The 22,066-nt window shown below is 35.3% G+C and overlaps 1 protein-coding gene across 4 annotated transcripts in view; it reads right to left on the bottom strand.

Annotated features, from left to right (window-relative positions):
* Window positions 1–4,250: 4,250 nt before the first annotated feature.
* PECAM1 (platelet and endothelial cell adhesion molecule 1) overlaps window positions 4,251–22,066 on the bottom strand; it is a 101,737-nt gene continuing 83,921 nt past the window's right edge. For 2 of the 4 annotated variants that reach the window (XM_051995293.1, XM_051995291.1), the window contains 2 exons: window positions 13,823–13,845; window positions 4,251–4,473 (listed from right to left, as the gene is read on the bottom strand). In XM_051995293.1, coding sequence (XP_051851253.1) covers window positions 4,444–4,473; window positions 13,823–13,845 — 53 coding nt within the window. In that variant the 3' untranslated portion in view covers window positions 4,251–4,443. The remainder of the gene's footprint in view (window positions 4,474–13,822; window positions 13,846–22,066) is intronic. The other 2 variants (XM_051995292.1, XM_051995294.1) reach the window with 1 other exon arrangement.

The raw sequence follows: 22,066 nt of genomic DNA, 5'->3' as shown, positions 1-22,066 counted from the left end.
TAGTTATCAAAATATCTTATAATAATATCATGGAACCTATGAACTTCTCTATAAACCCTTCTCTGGTTCTGGAAGCCTAGAGTAAGGAAGTCTTGAGTTTAAATCCAACCTCCAGCACTTAGAATCTGTGTGATCTTGGGCAAATCACTTTAGCTGTTTGGTTCAGTTTCCTTATTTGTAAAATTAGATACTAATAGTACCCACCTCCCAAGATTAATGAAAAAAAAAACACATTTATTTGGGGCAGTTAGATGGTACAGTGGATAGAGCACCAGCCTTGAAGCTGGAAGACCTGAGTTCAAATATGGCCTCAGACATTTAACACTTCCTAGGTGTGTGACCCTGGACAAGTCACTTAATCCCAATTGCCTCAGGAAAAGAAAACATTTATTTAATCATTTGTTTGGGGGTCTTTTCCCCCACTTTCTTTATTTTTCATGTATGTGGGTACATGTGAAAATATACACATTCTTTTGAAACATGGCTAATATGGAAATTTTTTCACTTGTGCAAGCATGTAAAACATTGCCATATTCATCACTTTGTACACGAAAACTTGCATAAAAGAAAAAGAGTGAAAGAGAGAGAAAAATAGCATGCTTCAGTCTGCATTCAAACAATATCAGTTGTCTCTGGAGGTAAATAGTATATTTCCTCATTAATCCTTTGGGTTTGTCCATTGCTGAGAATAGCTGTAATTCACAATTCTACATTGAGCAATATTGCTGTTACAATGCATAACATTCTCCTGGTTCTGTTTACTTCCCTTTGCATTAGGTCATGTTAAGTCTTTCCAGGTAGAAAATATTTATAAAGCACTTGGCACATAAGTGTATGTTACATAAGTGTTAGCTATTATTATCACCATCATTTAATATGATCAACTCTAATGGGCAAATCTGAAGTCTGACCTCACATTAGGGGTAGTTTCACTAAGAGCTGACAGATCTTTCCCCAGAGTCTGTTTCAACGGCATAATGAAGTCTTTTTGGTCATGGGGAAGCCTCTGGAAGCCTGGGGAATCCAAGGGCCATAAGAGAGACTCACCTGAAGTTTGTTGAAAGAGCAACTATGAGCAATTACATTGGGATCTATGATCTCATTATTATGCATCTTTTTTTAATTAAAGCTTTTTATTTACAAAGCATACGCATGGGTAATTTTTCCAACATTGACCCTTGCAAAACCTTTTGTTCCAAATTTTCCCCTCCTTCCCCCCACCCTCTCCCCTAACTGGCAGGTAGTCTAATACATGTTAAATATGTTGAAATACATGTTAATATTTGTATACATATTTATGCTGTTATCTTGCTGCACACGAAAAATCAGATCAAAAAAGGAGAAAAAGAAAAATTGAGAAAGAAAACAAAATGCAAGCAAATAACAGAGAGAGTGAGAATGCTATGTTGTGTTCCACACTCATTCAGCTCCGACAGTCCTCTTTGGGTGTAGATGACTTTCTTCATCACTGAACAAGTGGGACTGGTTTAAATCATCTCATTGTTGAAGGGAGCCATGTCCATCAGAATTGATCATTGTATAGTCTTGTTGCTGTGTATAATTATCTCCTGGTTCTGTTCATTTCACTCAGCATCAGTTCATGTAGGTCTCTCCAGGCCTTTCCGAAATCATCCTGCTGGTCATTTCTTACAGAACAATAGTATTCTAGCATTCATACACCATAACTTATTCAGCCATTCTTCGATTGATAGGCATCCATTGTTTCCAGTTTCTGGCCACTACAGAAAGGGCTGCCACAAACATTTTTGCACATATGGATCCCTTTCCTTCCTTTAAGATCTCTTTGGGATAAAATCCCAGGAAAAACACTGCTGGGTCAAAGGATATGAATAGTTTGATAACTTTTTGAGCATAGTTCCCAAATGCTCTCCAGAATGGTTGTATCCATTCACAATTCCACCAACAATGTATAGTATTCCAGTTTTCCCACATCCTCTCCAATATTCGTCATTATTTTTGCCTGTAATCTTGGCTAATCTGAGAGGTGTGTAGTGGTATCTCAGAGTTTTCTTAATTTGCATTTTTCTGATCAATAGTGATTTGGAGCACTTTGTCATGTGACTACAAATAGTTTCAATTTCTTCATCTAAAAATTGTCTGTTCATATCCTTTGACTATTCATCAATTGGAGAATGGCTTGAACTATTATAAATTTGAGCCAATTCTCTATATATTTTAGAAATGAAGCCTTTATCAGATCCTTTGGATGTAAAAATGTTTTCTGAGTTTATTGCTTCCCTTCTAATCTTGTCTGCATTTGTTTTGTTTGTACAAAATCTTTTTAACTAAATATAATCATAATTATCTATTTTGTGATCAATAATGATCTCTAGTTTTTCTTTGATCACAAATTCCTTCCTCCTCCACAAATCTGAGAGGCAAACTATCCTATGTTCTTCTAATTTGTTTATAATACCATTCTTTGTGTCTAGATCATGAACCCATTTCAACCTTATCTTGGTATATAATATTAGGTGTGGGTCTATACCTACTTTCCAATAGTAGTTTCCAATTTTCCCCACAGTTTTTGTCAAATAGTGAATTCTCATCCCCAAAGCTAGGGCCTCTGGATTTGTCAAATACTAGATTGCTATAGCTATTCGTTATTTTATCCTGTGAACAGGAATTTTATCCTATTCCACTGATTAACTTCTCTATTTTTTAGCCAATCCCAAATGGTTTTGGTGACTGCTGCTTTATATTATAGATTTAGACCTGGTACAACTTGGCCACCTTCATTTGCTTTTCTCTTCATTAATTTTTTTGGAAATTCTTGACCTTTTGTTCTTCCAAATGAACTTTGTTATTATTTTTGCTAGGTCATTAAAATAGTTTTTTGGGAGTCTGATTGGTATAGCACTAAATAAATAGATTAGTTCAGGTAGTATTGTCATCTTTATTATATTCGCTCAACCTATCCAAGAGCACGTGATATTATTTGATATTTGTTTAGATCTGACTTTATTTGTGTGGAAAGTGTTTATTAGTTTTGTTCATATAGTTCCTGACTTTCCCTTGGCAGATAGATTCCCAATTATTTTATACTATCAACAGTTATTTTAAATGGAATTTCTCTTTGTAACTCTGACTGTTGGATTTTGTTTATGATATATAAAAATGCTGATGATTTATGTGGATTTATTTTGTATCCTGAAACTTTGCTAAAGTTGTAGATTATTTTAAATAGTTTTTTAGTTGATTCTCTAGGGATTATGCATCATTTCAACTCATTTGTGACTATCTGCTCCATGTAATAAAGATACCATTCCACAAATTTGAAGGAAAGTTCAAGTTTATTTATTGAAACACTCTTTTCTCCTCTCTCTCCTTCCCCCACCCCAATCAGGCCTATGGTCATCTAGGAGAAGGAAGCAGCTCTAGTTAGGTATGCACATGGAACTCCAGAGCAAAACTAGTAGGAGGGCACCTGCCCATTTTAAACACAATATGAAATAATTTGATGATTGAAGCAAGAATTTCTGTATCAAGGAATAAATTAAAGAAAAAGAATTAGTAAGAAATCTAAATTTGCTAAAAAGAAAAATACTTGCTGGCAACTCTCTCTAGTACAGCTTCTGTCTTCAGCCTTCTTTGAAATTGAAAGAAAAAAAAGAAAAAGAGTAAAGAAATATGCTTAGGAGTGTCTGAGCTTCAGTTTACTTTTTAAACGCTATATATTCGCCCTGTTCCATAAGAGTATTGTCTCCACACCATCACATTCCAAAGAGTTGTTCTCCATTGCCAATAGCTTGACGTTTTTTGCTCCCAGTCTCAGCATATCAGAAGGAGACACTTTTCTCTGGTCTGATCTGCATTGTATATTTCAAGAGAAACAAAATTTGCACAAAACATTGGGTCCTTTGTAGGATGAGAAGGAACATGTGAAAAATAGGCCCAAAGCTTTAGGACCTTTATCTAGAACAGGCAGTTTACCATAAAATTAGAAAGTTTCTTTTTTTTATGTAGACACTTTGTAAAGTTCTCTATCTCTGTACAAGACAAAATATTCAAGTTTCAAAAGACCCCCAATGGACCGTGAACAATGAACCTTATTTTTCTGTTCTGCTTTTCCCAAGATCAGGGAAGCAGTGACAATAGGACCCATCTCCTCCAGAGAGGGCTGAAGTAAGAAATGGAATGGGACCTAGAATTTCTAGCAGCACTTTTCTTTCTCTAGAATCTTTGTAACACATTAACCACACACACACACACACACACACATACACACACACACACACACACACGTGCACACACGCACACACAGGGATGGATTGGAGAAATGATGACTTGGCCTGAGAAAATCACTGTTTGTAAGAAGAGACCATCAGATTCATGAGTAAGTACTACAGTGCGCTTGGGATATGTGGAAAATATCTGTTCATCTTCTTGGAACATCAGGGATCCACATCCGTAATTGGTTTTCTAAGTTGCATCAAGGGAGCCTTCTATTCTCTGTTAACAAAAAAGAGTTTAGAGTTACATATATGCTTTCTTACAACAGTTAGTGTGGGAGAGTAAATCAATGTCATGTTATGTCATAGTTTCAGACATTCATTCAGCCTATCCAATTAGGCAGTGTGGCAGAGGTGCTATACAGTTATGAACTTGGGAATGAAAAAGACAAGGGTTCATATCCTATCTTTGACACCAAATGTGTGACCATGGCAAATCATTTAGATTATTTCCACCTCAGTTTCTTTATCTATAAAAAAAATGATAATAATAGTTTTACTTATAGATAAAACTCTCAAAACCTTACTAGGTTGTGAGGCTTAAATGAAATGATATACAAAAAGCATTTTGTGAACCAATATAAATGCTATTATAGTTATATATATATATATACATATATATCACATAATATATATTTATTAACATGCATAACATATATATTATATTATATAATCACATCCAATTTTAAAGGTAAACTTAATGATTTTTTCAAAAAAATTATAATCAACAAATTCAAATGACAAAAAAAAAAGAATTATAAAATCAGTCTTATGTGTTATTTTCCTTTGTTAGGATATAAGTTTCTTGAAGGCAAGAACTGTTTTTTAGCTTGTATTTGCTCCTTGGCACTTAGCACAGTTCCTGGTATATGGAAAGCACTTAATACTTTTTGACTTAACTTCATTTTATTCACAGTTTATTTTTAAAATGTGTTAAGCTTGAATAAAACTGTGTTAAGATAAATAAGGAGAAAAAAGAAATCCTTTAAATGATTTGCAAGAAACTATAAAACTTTTTTTGCAATTTGATCTTAAATTGTTATTTAAGTTTAACAAAATAGTAAGAAAATCATTCTGCTTGTCTTGGGGACCATTTCTAAACTTGTTTTCTTGTAATTTGTCAAATTCCATAAGCTTCTTGGCTTGTCTCTCATAATTTGTCTTGAATACAATTCTATCTTTGCTTACTGAGTACAAAATTAAGGCAGTATTCTTTTCTGCCTTAGTAGGAATAAATTTATTTGGATTGTTATTAATGTTATTACTGATATAGTTAATCTATCTATGTGACTTCTATTTTTTAGGCAAAGTTAACATTCTCAAAACCTATTCCTTTTCTACTTCTCCTTCCCTCATTTCTAGATTCTCATTTTGGATACTTATTAGTTATATGCCTGTGGACAGTTTGCTTATGAATAAAATGAAGATTATGCAAAACCTGAATGTCTAGAATCAAGAATACCCGAATTCAGATCTGAGAATCTAATATCCAAATGATCTAAGGCAAATATTTAACATCTCAAAGCTCCCAGGAAATTCTAAAACTACAAATTGTTGATATGCTTTGCTAGAAGGAAAAGCTAGGCTGTACAATGAATAGATGAGTATTTTTGAGTTCAAATCTGGTATCAGACATATACTAGCTGTGTGATCCTGAGCAAGTCACTTAACCCTGATTGCCTCAGTTTCTTTGTCTGTAAAAAGGGACCTTACTTCCCAATGTTGTTGTAAAGATCAAATAAAATAATATCTACAAAGCACTTAGTACAGTGACTGGGACATAGTAGGCATTTAATAAGTGTATATTTCTTTCTTTTCTGCGTTAATGTACCTTATACCCTTGCCTAAGTATAGAGGAATATTATTTTATTTAATATATAATATGTTATATTGTATATTGTATAATTAGATGATATATAATTATATAATATACAATATAATTATAATATTATAATATACCCTTATTAAATAAAAGGAGGTTGGAGTGAGGTGAGACGGGTATAGATTTTTTGGAAACATGAGGGTGGGGCAATGCTGTTTACAACGTGTCTCTCTCTTTGCTGCTCAATTGCATCCCTTTTGTACCTCTTTCAGGATGAAGGACCAATGGTCTAAGATGCCTTACAGAAAATTTTCAGGCAGTCTTTGTGAACAGCTCCCCAAAACACACTCTCAACAAGATGCCCAAATGGAAAACCTATACCTTTGGCATCTTCATTCACAGGATAGAAAAAGCAAAATGTTCTGGTGAACTAGGCAGCTCTAAACTGATTAATTAGATTGGGCCACTTAATTTCCACTACCTCAGTCTCATGAAAGACAATGTTCTTGATTTCTTGCTCTCAGCTAGAATGTGATTGAGCAGACAGTTGGCCAAGTACTACACAAGTACTGTGGTCGTTTTCCTTTTCTAGAGGAAATGAAACCTGACTACCTTTAAGAAGCTATAATACTAGAAGCTTTGTTACATGAACAACACTTCTTTCAGGAATTTCTGGGGTTTTTAATAGTATTAAATAAAATATTTTTAGAAATAATTATATTTTATTTTGTAAATAAACGAGCTGATATTTGTTGATTTTTATTGATAACTGATACTTTATATTGTAAAAAATAATTGACATTTCAATGTGAACAAGGAAAGGGAACAGGCATTTAAGTACCTACTATGTACCGGTTGCTTTACAAGCACTAATTCACTTTGTTAAAACAACTTCAAGAAGGTGAGTGCTAATGTTATCCCCAGTTTACAGTTGAAGAACCTGAGGCAGGAAAAGATTAATGACCAAGTTAGTGACCAAGACCTGATTTGAAGTCTGGTGAGGATCCTGACTCCAGGCCTGATAGTCTAGCTGAGAAGGGTGTGAAATTGTGTTCCCTTTTGATCTATAAAATTCACACTCTGAAATTCTGTCCTGTTTGATTCCTAACCACACCACCCCTCCCTGTCCCCAGGGAGACTCCAGAGAATCTGTGAGAGCATATTCTCCTGGCTGGGCCTTTTCTAAAGCAAATCATCCCATTGATGCAGACCCTTTTCAGGAAATTTCAAATTCCAGAAGCTTTCAAAAAGTGATTTCCATTCAATTAAAGATCTAGGACTTTGCCTTTCTTTTCAACCTGACCCTCAGATATTTCTAAACTTATTTCTTAGCAGAATGTCCAAAGTAATATGCCTTGCCTCTTTGGCATAGCTGCCAGGACCCTGCCCACTGTGAAAACATTGTCTTCTCAATGACAACCTTCATTTCCCTAATAGGACTTTGCCACTAGGAAGTCAGTCTCTTAGCAAAGCTGACTTCTCAACCAACAATAAACTTCCATTTTTGCCACTTAAAACTCTTCAGGTTTGTGAATTCTTTCACAAAGGACTTGTGCCTCTGATCAAAAGGGGATTTCCACAACTTTCTGACTGCCACTAGAAGTCCATCATAGCCCCTGTACCACCTAGCTGCTCAACCAATAAGTACCAGAGGTCTTCTGGCTAGAGACCTAAGGAAGGGTCAAGCCATCAGGTCAAAACTTCCTTGCAGTGGGATCAGTGGGTGAGTAATCCATAGATAAGGAGATCCAGTTTCAAAAATAAACAAAACACTAAATTCTGTTGCTTATTTCAGTGTTATCTTATCTCTCTTCCAACTTGACCTAGATTAAGCTTTCTCCAGTAATCAGATGATTGCTTTACTCTGGTGCATCTAGAGGAAGAGAAGGAGGAAGGTTCACCTGGTATCTGAGACATAGGACTGTGTAAATACAGAAAAAGCCTCTAGTTGTATTTTATTAAACAATAGGATGAGCCACACTGATTCTAAGGGAATGAGGCTTTTGCCTCTCAAAGATTCCTGACTATATAAGGAATGTGAATTGGGTTAACTATAGATCTGTCCCACTGGAACAAATATGATCTTTGGCAATTCCCGAGGGCCCAAGGTTAACATTTCTTCAGACTGCCTGACATCCTGTTCCTGTTAGCCTCCCAAATTAGGAAAGTAACAAGACTTAGCCACCTGGTAGGCTGATTTGAACTCCTTTTGTTAAGGAATGTCAGCCCAGGAGTGTGTAACAGCCTATATAAATGCCTTATCTCTATTCTGGGATGTTGCTATCCATCCACTGGGCAAACATCCATTAGTTGATTCCAATTAATCTTTTTAAATCTTCTAGCCTTGCCTTCTGATAGACTGATCTCTAGTCAAACACACTAAGGTGGGAACACTTCTTTCCAGGAGGATTTTAGGAGTCTGGGTTGAGGAATTCCACTCCAACGGCAGACATTTGTATTGTTTTAATGTCTGCAAAGCATTTTACAGACATCTTGAATGATCCTCAGAACAGTTCTGTGGGTTAAGCAACATACCCATTTTCTGAAGGGTCTGAGGCTTAGAGAGGTAAATGATTTGTCCACTGTAAAACAGTTAATAAGGAGGCTTTGAACCTAGTTGTCTCCTGACTTCCAAAAAAATATATTTCTTATTGTACCTAGATGCTTTGAATAAAATCATTTTCCTATTCTCTTCCTCTGAAATTGCTATACAGGGAGGAAGAGAGGGAAGACAGACAATGGGGGAATCTTTACTGTAAAAACCAGAAAATATATAGGAGACATGTATCAGGGTCAGAGGGATTAAGGGGTCAGGAACAAGGAAAGAGGCTGTCTCCAAAACTCTGCCCTAGTCTGGATGTCCCCGCCTCTGGCACAGTACACCCTGTTTCATATTATCTGTCTGTCTTCACTATAAATACAATTTATAAACAAGGCTGAAAGGGGCAGAGGAAAAATGAAGTCAGAATGGACTCAGTCAAACACAATACCAAATCAACATTTTGGCTAAGTGGTTATCTCATTGTTAAGATATTTCCTTCAATATGTTTTCAGAAGCTGAGGCAATTAAACAAGGAAGAATGATTGCCAGTTTTGATTTCAGGAAGGAAATCCCCTCCCAGTTCCCTGCTGGGCAGTTCAACTAATTTGCTCCTGACCCTTACTGGACGATTATTAGGGAAATTATACTGGTTTATTTTATAAACAAAATGCATTGGCTTAGTTCCTACCATGTACCCTCAGTCCACAGCAGTCAGCATCTGTTTGGGGGAATCTAATTTGCCAAGTGACCTTGAGTAAATAACTTCCTTTCTCTAGGTTTATTAATCTATAAAATGAGGAGGTAAGACTAGATGATCTTTTAAGTTGCAGCTCTAAATCTATGATTCCATGATCAATAATCCCACTTTTCAGGATTTAAATTCAGTGTTCTTGTTCCCAATCACAGTTGTTCCACAACCCGAGTTTTGCTAAAGTGTTCTTCCTAAAGCACACATCTGACCATGTCATTCCCCTCCTCAATAAACTCCAATGACTCTCCAAGAACAAATACAAAAATCCTCTCTTTGACATTTAAAGTCCTTCATAACTTGACCCCTTCCTACCATCCTACTTCTTATACCTTGATTCCCTCCCTATATTTGTGATTCAAATTCTTATTCCTCTAATACAGTGCTCTCTCTTCCAAAGATGTGCTTTTTCACTGGCAATAGCTCTCATCTGGGAATTCTCTCTTCCTCATTTCAGCCTCCAGACCTGGCTTCCTTCCAGATAGCTCAAAGCCTACCTTCCACAGGAGGTCTTTCCCAGTCAAACCACAGACACACACACACACACACACACACACACACACACACACACCCTTTCCTTTCCCTCTGAATTTTTTGTTGTACATATCTTATATGTATGTAGTTTTCTGCATGTTATTTCCTCCATTAGTATGTGAGCTCTTTGAAGAGGACCTTTTTTTTTGGGCATTCTCCAACACTAGGCACAATACAATGGTCTTTGGCTCTCAGTAACCCTCAATAAATGCTTGTTGACTAACAGAGTGAAAACACCCTTGGGAAAATATAATATCTGTCTTCAACTAGTTGAAAAGCTGTCAAATGGAAGAGAGATTAAGTTTGTTCATTTTTGGCCCTGAAGAGCAGAGCAATCAAGAGAAATCTCGAAGAGGCAAAATTAGGCCTTGTGTCAGGAAAAATTTCCTAATAACCAGAGATAATCAAAAGTGGAATGGGCTGAGTCACTGGAGGTGATGGGTTCTTTCTTGAAGGTCTATGGTGGAGATCAATTTTCAGGTTCTTCTTGACTCTCAAATTCCAAGGTTCTTTGGGAGTCAGTGCCATTATTTAGAACCCTGGCCAAACCTTGGTCCTCTGACTCCTACTCTGAGTGCACTCCCTTGTGACCTTCACCCAAATAAGAACATCCTTACTTGAAATCATTGCTCTTACATTGCTTAATAGTAAAGTGGAAAAGAAATGTTCATGTCAAGATTATTCCTAAAATGGCAAAAGGAAAAGGTTCCCAAATCTGGTTCAGGGTCTGGGATGTAAATTCTAGACTGAATATAAGATAGATAAGGTGGGGACTGTGGGATATCCATCCTACACTTGCAGCAGAGCCACTATTAAAACAGGGGTGTTTATTGAACAAAAGATTCATTTTTCTCTTAGTCTCACAATGTTCAGTGGAGCAAAATTCCCAATTTTGCATTTATGGCAGCCCATCAACCAAATAGTAAGAAAAGATTGGGCTCATCTTTTGTTTCATGCCTCTTTCCCCTGAATATTCTCACTATAAGCACAGCTAGCATCTTTCTTTCTTCCAAAGGGATATGAATAGAACAATTCTAATGTTGGAATGAGATCCTACTACAAGGTCAAGTTCTCAGGAAACAAAGGAGTTCCTGGATCTTCATCACTACAATGAGGTTTCCAATGGAAAGACTTTCTAATTCAGAAATTCCTGACAAGCCTTAGAAAAGAGATCATCAGGTTATACATTCAGAAGCAGAAAGGAGGTTAGAGACCATATAGTTCAACTCCTTCATAACTCCCTCACTTTATAGAGGAAAAAATCAAGAAAGTGATGCTCCCAAAATCACACAGGAGTAAGTGGCCAAACCCTGGTCCTCTGACTCCTACTCTGAGTGCGCTCCCTTGTGACTTTCACCCAAATAAGAGCATCCTTACTTGAAATCATTGCTCTTACATTGCTTAATAGTAAAGTGGAAAAGAAATGTTCATGTCACGATTATTCCTAAACTAGCAAAAGGAAAAGGTTCCCGAATCTGGTTCAGGGTCTGGGATGTAAATTTTTGCTTCTTTCCACTTCTCAGGCCCTTTCTTGTTGCAGGTTCTTTAATCCACCATGTTCTGGTGGTCTTTATTTTAAGAAACCAACATACTTCATTTGCACAGTCCACATCTCAAATGCTTTCCCTTCCTTTCTCCATGAAATTTGTACTAAGTATTTTAAAGTCTAACAGTTTCCACCTCCTCCAGGAAGGCCTCCTTTCATAAGGACTTCCCCACTTCAGACCTCACCTAGTACTTAGTTTTTATTTCTGTAATTCACTTAAGTAGATCTCTGGAAGACCAGATTTTATTAAAGTCCACTGATATTCAAACAGAGCTACTTGGCCATACCTTAAATCCAAATAATTGGCTCTCACTGACTGGCCAATAAGAGGCCCTAACCTAAGCTTCAATTGATCATTGTTTGCGTTTTAATGGCTCAGAATAAGTGCAAATAGCAAATGTTTCTAGTCTGGTCTGGTGTGATTTTCTCAAAGCATAAAGGGGTTCTGACTAGACTCAAAAAATAAATGGTACCTGGAAACATAGTAGAACTGTCCACTCAGCAGAGATACTGGATGTAAGTGTAACTGAGTAGGGACTCTGCAAAGAGAAAGCACTTCCAGGCTTGAAGTACCAGCCAGGAGTTGTGAATTACCTTTTCTCCACATATGTTCCTCACTACCATTGTCCTGTTTGAGTCCAACTGGACTCAAAATATGTATATATATTTGAGACAATATGTTCTAGGTTTATAGAGGGAATATTATGTACCAACAACTTTTACCATATCATCTTAATAAACATCTTTACTAAGAGCTAATTATGTCTACTGGTTGATTATTAATAGGAAACACACTGGTAGGGGTCAAACTATATTAGCAGGGGCAGTTGCCACATAAAGTGACAATAACCCTATTGGGATCCAACCTACATGTACAATTATAAGTTGGTAAAGTAACTCAAAGAAGGTATTATATTTGTAAAGTGCTTTGTCAGTACTATATTTCTTCCTTCTTTCATGTCTTTTTTCTTATTATAGATTCAATTATGTTTATTGCAAAATAATGAATAATTTAATATGCAACAAATAAAACAAATGATAGAATTATGTAAGCTTTCACAATATAACAGACTACTACAATAGAACTCTCTAAATGTCCTTTTCTAATATCTCTTTTTTTTAAACAACGTATCATAGATTTCCCAAGAGATTTATTACAAAGAATTCAAAAACAGAAAAATGGTATTCTTATTTTTATAATTTGTATCATTAGCTGTTGTAGCTCCAAGGATAGTGATAGTAGTTTTGCTTTCTGAATTCAATAAGGTACTGCTCCCTCCAAATCCTTCAAAATACAGTGGAGCATAAAAGACTGCAGTGAAGTTTACTGGTCTTTTGAATGGTTTAAGGGTGCCAGAGGACAAGTGATACAAAAGGGTAAAACAATTTAAAAAAAAAAAGAAAAGTAGACTTCCCTTCATAATTAGGATGCGGTACAAATTAAGTTCTCAGCAAAATTCCAATCTCACTAGACAGAACTCAATTTCTAAATCCTTCTTGTAGTCCCCTCTCCTCAGTCCAAACATGCATCCTATATACCACCTAAAAATCTGTAAACCAAGCCATGACAACATCAGCCCTTCTGGCCACACTCTCTGTTTTTCAGAATAACTGGACTTGAAGGCACTCTCATCCCTGTTTATTAAGCATTCCAAATCACCAAAAAACTCTTCTTTCTCCTAGAAGCAAGTGGTTTTGAAGCTAAATACTCAAGTTTCAGTGTACTACAGTACTCTTCATATGCTAGAAGGACAACAATAGCTTTTATTCTCCATTTGAACCAATGGTCAAATATAGACAAGCAAAAGGTTTTCCTGCTGCCTAGGAGAGCCTAAGCTAAAAACCTAGGCCTGATATCTAAATACCCACATAGTACCATAACCTCAATTAACTCGGCTGAAAGAATCTTCCTTCTTTGTTACTGCAGGGAGTTTCTGCTCAGTAGGTACTGGATGACTCTGCTGGATCATGAGGAGAATGGTTATCAAGGTTACCCAGCAGTGAAATCAATTGGATTGTATAGTATTAACTTCCCCTAGACAGAGAGCAGACCTTAGGAGATATCTAAGGTTGTGATGCTTTCAAATTTTTGCCAGTCTCATGGAATTTTCCCATTGCTTGGAAGCCACTGCTTTAGTCCAGTCTCCTATTGGATGTCTGAGGTTCCCTTTATTCAATTGTCTAAAGAGCTATAACAATTGTGCAGCATATTAAAAATGTCAGCACAGAAATGAATCTGAGAGCTCAGAGCTCATTGTTGGTACTGTTGCCTTAAAAAATGATCATCTGAGGGGAAGATTATGGATGATTTTGATGATAACTGTGAAACCTAAGAATTTGTCTTTTTTTTAATTATGTAAGGTGAAATAATACTTACAGAATGCCTGTTCTCCCCTGAATCTGGAAAAAAAATGACATTTTTAATTAACAAGAGGCTTTAATTAACAAGAAATGAGTGGATGGGGAAGCAAAGGGTGAGAGGAGAAAATAAGGGAGGGATCCCTAGATGAGGAAAATTAAGTAATGGTAAGCCAAGTTATGGAGCAGAATTTAATGAAAGAGGCAGCAGGGATAGGAAAGATGTGTATGTGTATGTGGAGTGTGTGTTTATGGGAGTGTGTGTATGTATGTATATATCTACATATGTACACAAAAACATATCTTGTCTTAACTGTAGTTTGGGAGTGGTAGGGGGATAAAAAGGAGATATGTGTATGTCTATATATGTATATGTATGTATATATCAACATAAGCACATATAAACATATCTTATCTTAATATAACATAACTTGCTTGGGGATAGTGGGAAGGGGGAAAAGGGGAAAGAAGAATAATGTAAAAAAAAAGTTGTGCAGCAGAGAACAAAAGAATAATTTACAAGGAAGTAAAGAAAAGACGGACACTCAGGAATATAATTTCTTCTACTAATCTAGATAAGTACTTTCTTAAATTTTGTTTTATTTTATTTTGTATTGTTTTTCTGTTTTTCTTTTCTGTTATTCTGTTTCTTCAAAATAAAATTTTTAAAAATTTGCTCTCTTAAAAAAAATTAAAACTAAACAAAGATAAACTGATCACATTTTAATATGAAAAGATGATACAGGATTTAAAGTCCATCATCATCAGGAATCTTAAGAGTCTAATTAAGTAGACATCCTGTTAATAGTTCAGTTGTCTTCATGATCTTAAGAAGTAATGGAAAGGGAAGGAAAGAGGAATAACTGGGGTGGGGGGAGAGAGGAAGGAAGATTAGGGAAAATTCTCTCACATAATTAAATGGGTTCAAAAGTAGAAATCTAAATAAATAAGAGGGGGCAGAGAATGAATAACAAGAGCATCACTCTTATCTGAACTTGTTAAAGGGAAAAACACACACAGAGTGTTGGGTATAGAAATATATTTCCTTCAACAGGGAAATAGGAGAGATAGGAGAAGGGGAAGTTAGAGGGAAGGTGTACTCAGGGAAAAGATTAGTCCTAAGCAAAACAAACTCTTCACTAAAAATATACAATTAAATAAAAAAACTAAGAGGCAACTTCATTTTCACACAGAAAAAAGGCATGTGTATTATGCCTTCATCCCCACCATTCAGCTATGGAAGAGGACTTCCAACATCCAAGAGAGCCAATTTTAGCACTTTTAAAATTAAAGAAAGGAAGTCAGGTCAAGTATGGCTTTAGCTACAGGGAAGCAGACATTGGGTTTATTATTTGTTCAGTTGTTCCTCTGATTTTTGTGGTTTCTTCTGTCCTTTTGAAGGACTGTGGCCTCCTCACTAATCTTAGTATATAATAAGGAATCCCATGTATACTGTCAATTTCACCCCAAATTTCTAAATTCCTTGGAGAGGTAGCTCCTGAGAATCTAAAGAATCTTTCTAGAATAGGCGGAGCATCTGTTATATAAATGAAATCTATCCTATTCTAAGCTCTCCCTCTGCCAAGCAGCAGAACTGTTAGGGCCAGGGAAATATCATTCTATTAAGGAGAGTCAATATGGTATATTGGATAGAGTGCTGGAACTAAAGGCATTAAGATCCCATTTAAAATCCCATTCTAATATTTACTAGTTGTGTAACCATGGACAAGTCATTTAATTACTCTGAGCCTCAGTTTTTTCATTTACTCAATGGAAATAATAATGACTATGGTATCCATGTCACAGGATTATCTGAATCTCAAATGAAAGAATATGTGTCAAGAGCTTTGCATACTCTAAAATGCCAAACAAATATCAGCTGTTTCTAAATCCATTCATGTACAGATCCTTTGAACCAGACAGAAGAGAGGGAGGAATCCCCAAAGACCTTGAGAAGTATAGAGCTACAGTGAGGAGTGAGCCCATCCATGAATAAAAGGCCATTATGAAAACTTGTACACCTTGAATAGCCCTCCAAGTAGAGAGAGCCTCCCGTCCAGATGAACCATAGTCTTCCCAAGGGGAAGTTTTATAACTAGTCACAACACAATTTTAGAGGAAGGACAACTGTGTTTTGTATAATTGTATTTCTGTTGTTGTTGTTTAATTCTCAATTGTGGCTCTGCCTAGTACTGAGCCTGTTGTTAATGAGACAAATTATCCCTTCCCCCTCAAATGTGACCTTGGTTTGAAGTAGATAGAAGGGAAACCAAGATGAGAATATAAGGAGATTATGCAACTTTAGGAGAAAACAAAAGTCCTAAATCTTAGAATTCCATAGAGCTTTGGAAAAAGAAGAAGATGGAAGAAAGGAGGCTAGTCTCCTGTAATTCTAAAGCCACGGGACAGAAATGTAGATCCTGTCCAACTTAATTGCCATGGAATAATTATACCTAGGTCTATGACTCAATGAATTAAAAATCCATCAGGCAAGCTTACTTCATACCAACATTCTAAGTCTAGGTCCAGAGAGATTGATAATTGCCCTAAAATCTCAGGAAGGTAATTAAAAGATGAAGGGGGAAAATTATTATTTAGGGAAAATTATATTGCTATCTCTCTATTGCTGGCATCTGTGGATTAAGCTTCCTGTTCAAAGTGAGATAATAAAGCTACCTTTGCTCATTTAGGGACAGCATACCCTGATTTTGTACTTTAAAGGTATTTGTACTTAAAAAACATTCAGTTTAAAGCAAATGCATTGTCGTTACACTGGATCGTGCCCTCTCTCCTATCCCAGGAAATTTAAAAGGTTGCTAGGCTTCCAGTGCCAAGTCAGTGGAATGAAGAAGAAATCCTCTGAAGCCTCCTAAAATTCCCCTTCAAACAACTTGAAAATGACCTCAGAATTGATCTAGGAGGAGAGAAGTAGTTTGCCACCATGGCAGGAAAGATCTATCTCACAGAGATGAAAGGGAAGTGAGGTCCAAGAATTGCAAGAGCAGGCATTGTCACAGCAGGAGGCCTTGTAGCAAGACTCCAAGCCCAGTGCAATCTACCAGCAAGACCCCAGTCTCCTAAAAACCAGCATCTCTCTATGTAAGTGGCCAGTCTGTGCAACAACCTCACTGACTTAGAAAATAGATTCAGGAGAAATTGGACTACCTGAAAGCTATCATAAAAAAAAAGGTGGAGAGAGAGTTGAACCACATCTTTCAAGAAATTAGCAAACTGCCCTGATACTTAAGAAACAGAAGGCAAAATAGAAATTGAAAGAATCCACCAATCGTTGCCTCAAAGAGATCCCAAAATAAAAACTGCCAGGAACTATAGTCAAATTCCAGAATTCAAGTAGAAAATACAGCAAACAGCCAAAAAGAAACAGTTCAAATATTGTGGAACCACAATCAAAAATACACAGGATTTGGCAGCTTCCACATTAAAGAACTGGAAGGCTTGGGATATGATATACCGAAAGGCAAAGGAGTTAAGATTACAACTAAGAATCACTTACCTACAAAATTGAGCATAATCTTTCAAAAGGAAAAATGGAATTTTAAACAGAGGATTTTCAAGCATTTCTAATTAAAAGACGAGAGCTGAATAAAAATTTGATCTCTAAATACAAACTCTAAATACAAATAGAAACATAAAAAGGTAAAAAGGAAACAAGAAAAAGTAAACATAAGAAATTAAATAATGTTAAGCTGTCTATGTTTTTATATGGCAAGATATTTGTAACTCAACAACTTTATTACAATAAAAGCATTTAGGAGTATATGTAGACAGAAGATGTAGATATAAGGTGACTTTGATGCAATTATATTTTAAAAAAGAAAATTAAACTGGAAGGAAGGGGAAGATTAAGGGGGGTAAATTATTCCACATGAAAGAGCTGTTATAAGATGGAGTAGTAAGATGAGAGAAAGAGGTGGCAGACAAAGCTTAAAATTTACTGTCATCAAAATTGGCACAAAAAGGGAATAACATATATTCAGTTGGATATAGAAATCTATCTTACTGTATGAGCAAGTAAAAAAGGATGGGAATAATAAAAGGAGGAGGGATGGGACTGATCAAAGGGTGGGTATATTGAAGAAAGTGGTGATCAGGAGGGAAAGGCTAGGGCATAAGAAAGAGAGGAAGATAAACAAGTAAAATATAGTATGGAAGGAAATATATAGTTTTGACTATAAATGAGTTATTCAACCATAGAATGGAAGTGGATAGTAGAATGGATTAGAAAACAGAATTCTACAATATGTTGTTTACAAGAAACACACCTGAAGCAGAGAGATACACACAGGGCAAAAGTAAAAGAGTTGAAACCACTTGGCTGGCTGGTGGCAGAAGAAGAGTTTTCAGAGGAAGAAGCTACGAGTCGAGAGTTCAGTGGACAACCAGATTCATCTTCATCTCACACCACTGTGGTAGGTGGCTGGGCTCCTGCACTCCCCCCCCTGAGACCAAGCTGGTCTGAAAGACTCACCAGAAAGCTAGCCGAGCCCCAAGTGAAGGAGACAAGAGATTCATTCCATCTCTGTGCTGGTTGGAGGCAGAAGAAAGCAGAGGCAGAGGCTGAAGGACCAGACCTTTGGATTTGGCGACATTCGGAGAGAGCTCTTGGAACCAAGCAGAGAGATAGACCTCTAAGCTAACCGGGCTATATTGGAGATAATAAAAGATCTGAACTTTTATCACCTGGCTGTGCTTTGAGAAGAAAAAGCTCACCACATTTTGGCGCCCGAACAGGGACTGACAAAATCCTGATTCCAGGGAAGGCACCCAGAGAGAACTTTTATAATATTTTAAATGTTGGATTCTTTTTCTTCTTTAAAATATTATAAAAGTTCTCTCTGGGTGCCTTCCCTGGAATCAGGATTTTATCGGTCCCTGTTCAGGCATCAAAATGTGGTGATCTTTTTCTTCTAGCCCGGTTAGTTTAGAGGTCTATCTCTCTGCTTGGTTCCAAGAGCTCCCTCCGAATGTCGCCAAATCCAAAGGTTTTGTCCTTCAGCCTCTGCCTCTGCTTTCTTCTGCCTCCAACCAGCACAGAGATGGAATGAATCTCTTGTTTCCTTCACTTGGGGCTTGGCTAGCTTTCTGGTGAGTTTACTTTATGCTTCAGCAGAAACAAAGAAATTGTAGTAGCAATCGTGATCTCAGGCAAAGCAAAAGCAATAATAGATCTAATTAAAACACATAATGAAGGAAACTATACTTTGCTGAAAGTTACCATAAACAATGAAGTCATATCAATAATAAAAAAATGCACCAAATGGTATAACATCTAAATTTTTGAAGAAGTAGAATGGATTAGAGGAAGAAAGAGATCATAAAACTATACTAATGGAGGACCTCAACTTTCCCCTCTCAAAACTAGATAAATCCAAACAAAAATAAAAAAGAAAGAAGTTAAAGAGAGAAAAAAATTGAATGGGAATAGAAAAAAATGCCTTTTTTCTCAGCAATAAATGGAACCTATACAAAAACTGACCATGTATTAGGACATAAAAATCTCACAGCCAAATGCAGAAAAGCAGAAACAGTAAACATATCCTTTTCAATTCATAATGCAATAAAAAAATGGATAATGGAAAGAGATCAAAAATTAATTGGAAATGAAATAATCTAATTCTAAAAAACAAATGGGTCAAAGAACAAATCATAGAAACAATAAATTTTATTAAAGAAAATGAGAACAATGAAACAATATACTAAAATTTATGGGATACAGCCAAAGCAGTACTTAGGGGACAATTTATATCTCTAATAGAGAAAAAGCAGACCAATGAATTGAGCATGCAACTGAAAAACTAGAAAAAGAACAAATTAAAGTTTTTCAATCAAACACCAAATTCAAAATCCTGAAAACCAAAGGAGAGATTAATAAAATTGAAAGTAAGAAAACCATTGAACTAATAAATAAAATTAGAAACCGATTTCATGAAAAAATATTAAGACAGACAAACCATTGGTTAATTTGATTTAAAAAAACAAAGAATAAAAACAAATTACTGATGTCAAAACTGAAAGTTTTGACTTACCACCAATGAAGAGAAAATTAAGAAAATTGTAGTTTTACCTAATTATATGTCAATAAATTTGACAATCTAAGTGAAATGAATATCTATAAAAATATAAATTACCCAAATTAACCAAATAACTAACCTAATCTTAGAAAAAAAAAGAAATTGAAGTAGCTATCAATGAACTTTCTAAGCAAAAATCCGCAGAACCAGATGGATTCACAAGCAAATTCCACCAAACATTTGAAGAGCAATTAACTTCAATATTATATAAACTATTTGAAAAATAGTAGAAGAAGGAGCCCTACCAAATTTCTTTTACAACATAAATATGGTGGTGATAATCAAACTAGGAAGAACCAAAACAGAGAAAGAAAATTATAGATCAATTTCCCTAACGAAAAGCAATGCAAACATTTGACTAGCAAAGAGATTATAGCAATATATCACAAGGATCATATCCTATGAGCAGGTGGGATCAGGGTTGGTTCAATATTAGGAAAATTATCAACATATCTGATTATATCAATAATAAAATCAATAGTAATAATATAATTATCTCAATAGATATGAAAAAAGTCTTTGAAAAAACACTCATTCCTTTTAAAAAATGGAGCTTAAACTGACAAGTAATATTTATCTAAAATCATCAGCAAGCATTATTTATAATGAATATAAGCTAGAAGCCTTCCTAATGCAATCAGGAGTGATGCAAGGATGTTCTTATCATCTCTGCTATTATCATTTTACTAGAAAATGTTATCTATAGCAATAAAAGAAAAAGACATTAAAGAAATTAGAATAAACAAGGAAACTAACATTCTTTACAGATGATATGATGGTATACTTAGAAAAATCCTAGAGAATCAATTGAAAAACTTCTTGAGATAATTAACAACTGTTGCAAAGTTGTAGAATACAAAATAAATCTACATAATTCATCAGCATTTCTATATTCTACTAAGTCCAGCAGAAGAGATAGAGAAATTCCATTTAAAATAACTGTAAATAATACCAAATACTTGGGAGTCTAGTCAAGACAAACTCAGGATCTTTATGAACACAACTCTAAAACACTTTTCATACTAATAAAATCAAATCTAAACAATTGGAAAAATATTAATTGCTTATGAGTAGAGTGAGCCAATGTAATAAAAATTACATTTCTACCTAAATTAATCCATTTAATTCAGTACCAAATCTATCAAACTATCAAAAAATAATTTAATAGAGCAAGAAAAAATTATAAAATTCATCTGGAAGAACAAAAGCTCAAAGATATCAAAGAAATTAATTTTTTTGAAAGTGCAAAAGAAGGTGGCCTCACCATACCAGATCTCAAGCTGTATTATAAATTGGTTATTATAGAAACTGGATCACAGGAATAAATTATAAATTATAAGAAATGACCACAGTAATCTTAACATATCATAAACACAAAAATCCAGTCTTTTGCAACAAAAACTCATTATTTTGCTCAGAACTACTCAAAAAACTGTAAAATACTATGACAGAATCTAGGGAGAGACCAACATCTCACACAGTTTATCAAGATAAGGACAAAATGGGTGCATGATTTACACATGATTTATTTATATCATAAGTAAATTAAGAGAGCATAAAATAGTTTGTCTGTCAGATTTATGAATAAAAGAAGAATTTCGGACCAAAGAAGACATAGAGAGCATTACAAAATATAAAACAGATAATTTTGATTATATGAAATTTAAACATTTCTGCATAAACAAAACCAATGCAACCAAATTAATTAGGAAAGCAGAAAACTGGAGAGGGGATTTTGCAACAATTATCTCTGATAAAAACCTCATTTCTCCAACATTCCCTAATTGATAAATAGTTAAAGGGCAATGAACAGATAGTTTTCAGATGAAAAAATTAAATATGAAAAATGCTCTAAATCACTATTGATTAGAGAAATGTATATTAAAACAACTCTGAGGTACCACCTCACACTTATATTGGTTGTTATGACAAAAAAAAAAAAAGGGAAATGTTGGATGTTGGAGCAGATGTGAGAAAACTGGGATAATAAGTTGTGAAATGATCCAACCATCCTAGAGAACAATATGAAATGAGAGCCAAAGGGTTATAAAACTGCATATTCTTTGATCTGACAATACCATTGCTAGATCTATATCCCAAAGACACCCCCCCAAAAGTGGAAAGGACCTATTTGTACAAAAATATTTGTAACAGCTCTATTTTATCATGGC

The sequence above is a fragment of the Antechinus flavipes genome, chromosome 4 (assembly GCF_016432865.1).
Source record: "Antechinus flavipes isolate AdamAnt ecotype Samford, QLD, Australia chromosome 4, AdamAnt_v2, whole genome shotgun sequence".
Lineage (NCBI taxonomy): Eukaryota > Metazoa > Chordata > Mammalia > Dasyuromorphia > Dasyuridae > Antechinus > Antechinus flavipes.
Note: the sequence above shows the minus strand (reverse complement) of the source record. Positions and strands in the feature narration are given on the sequence as shown.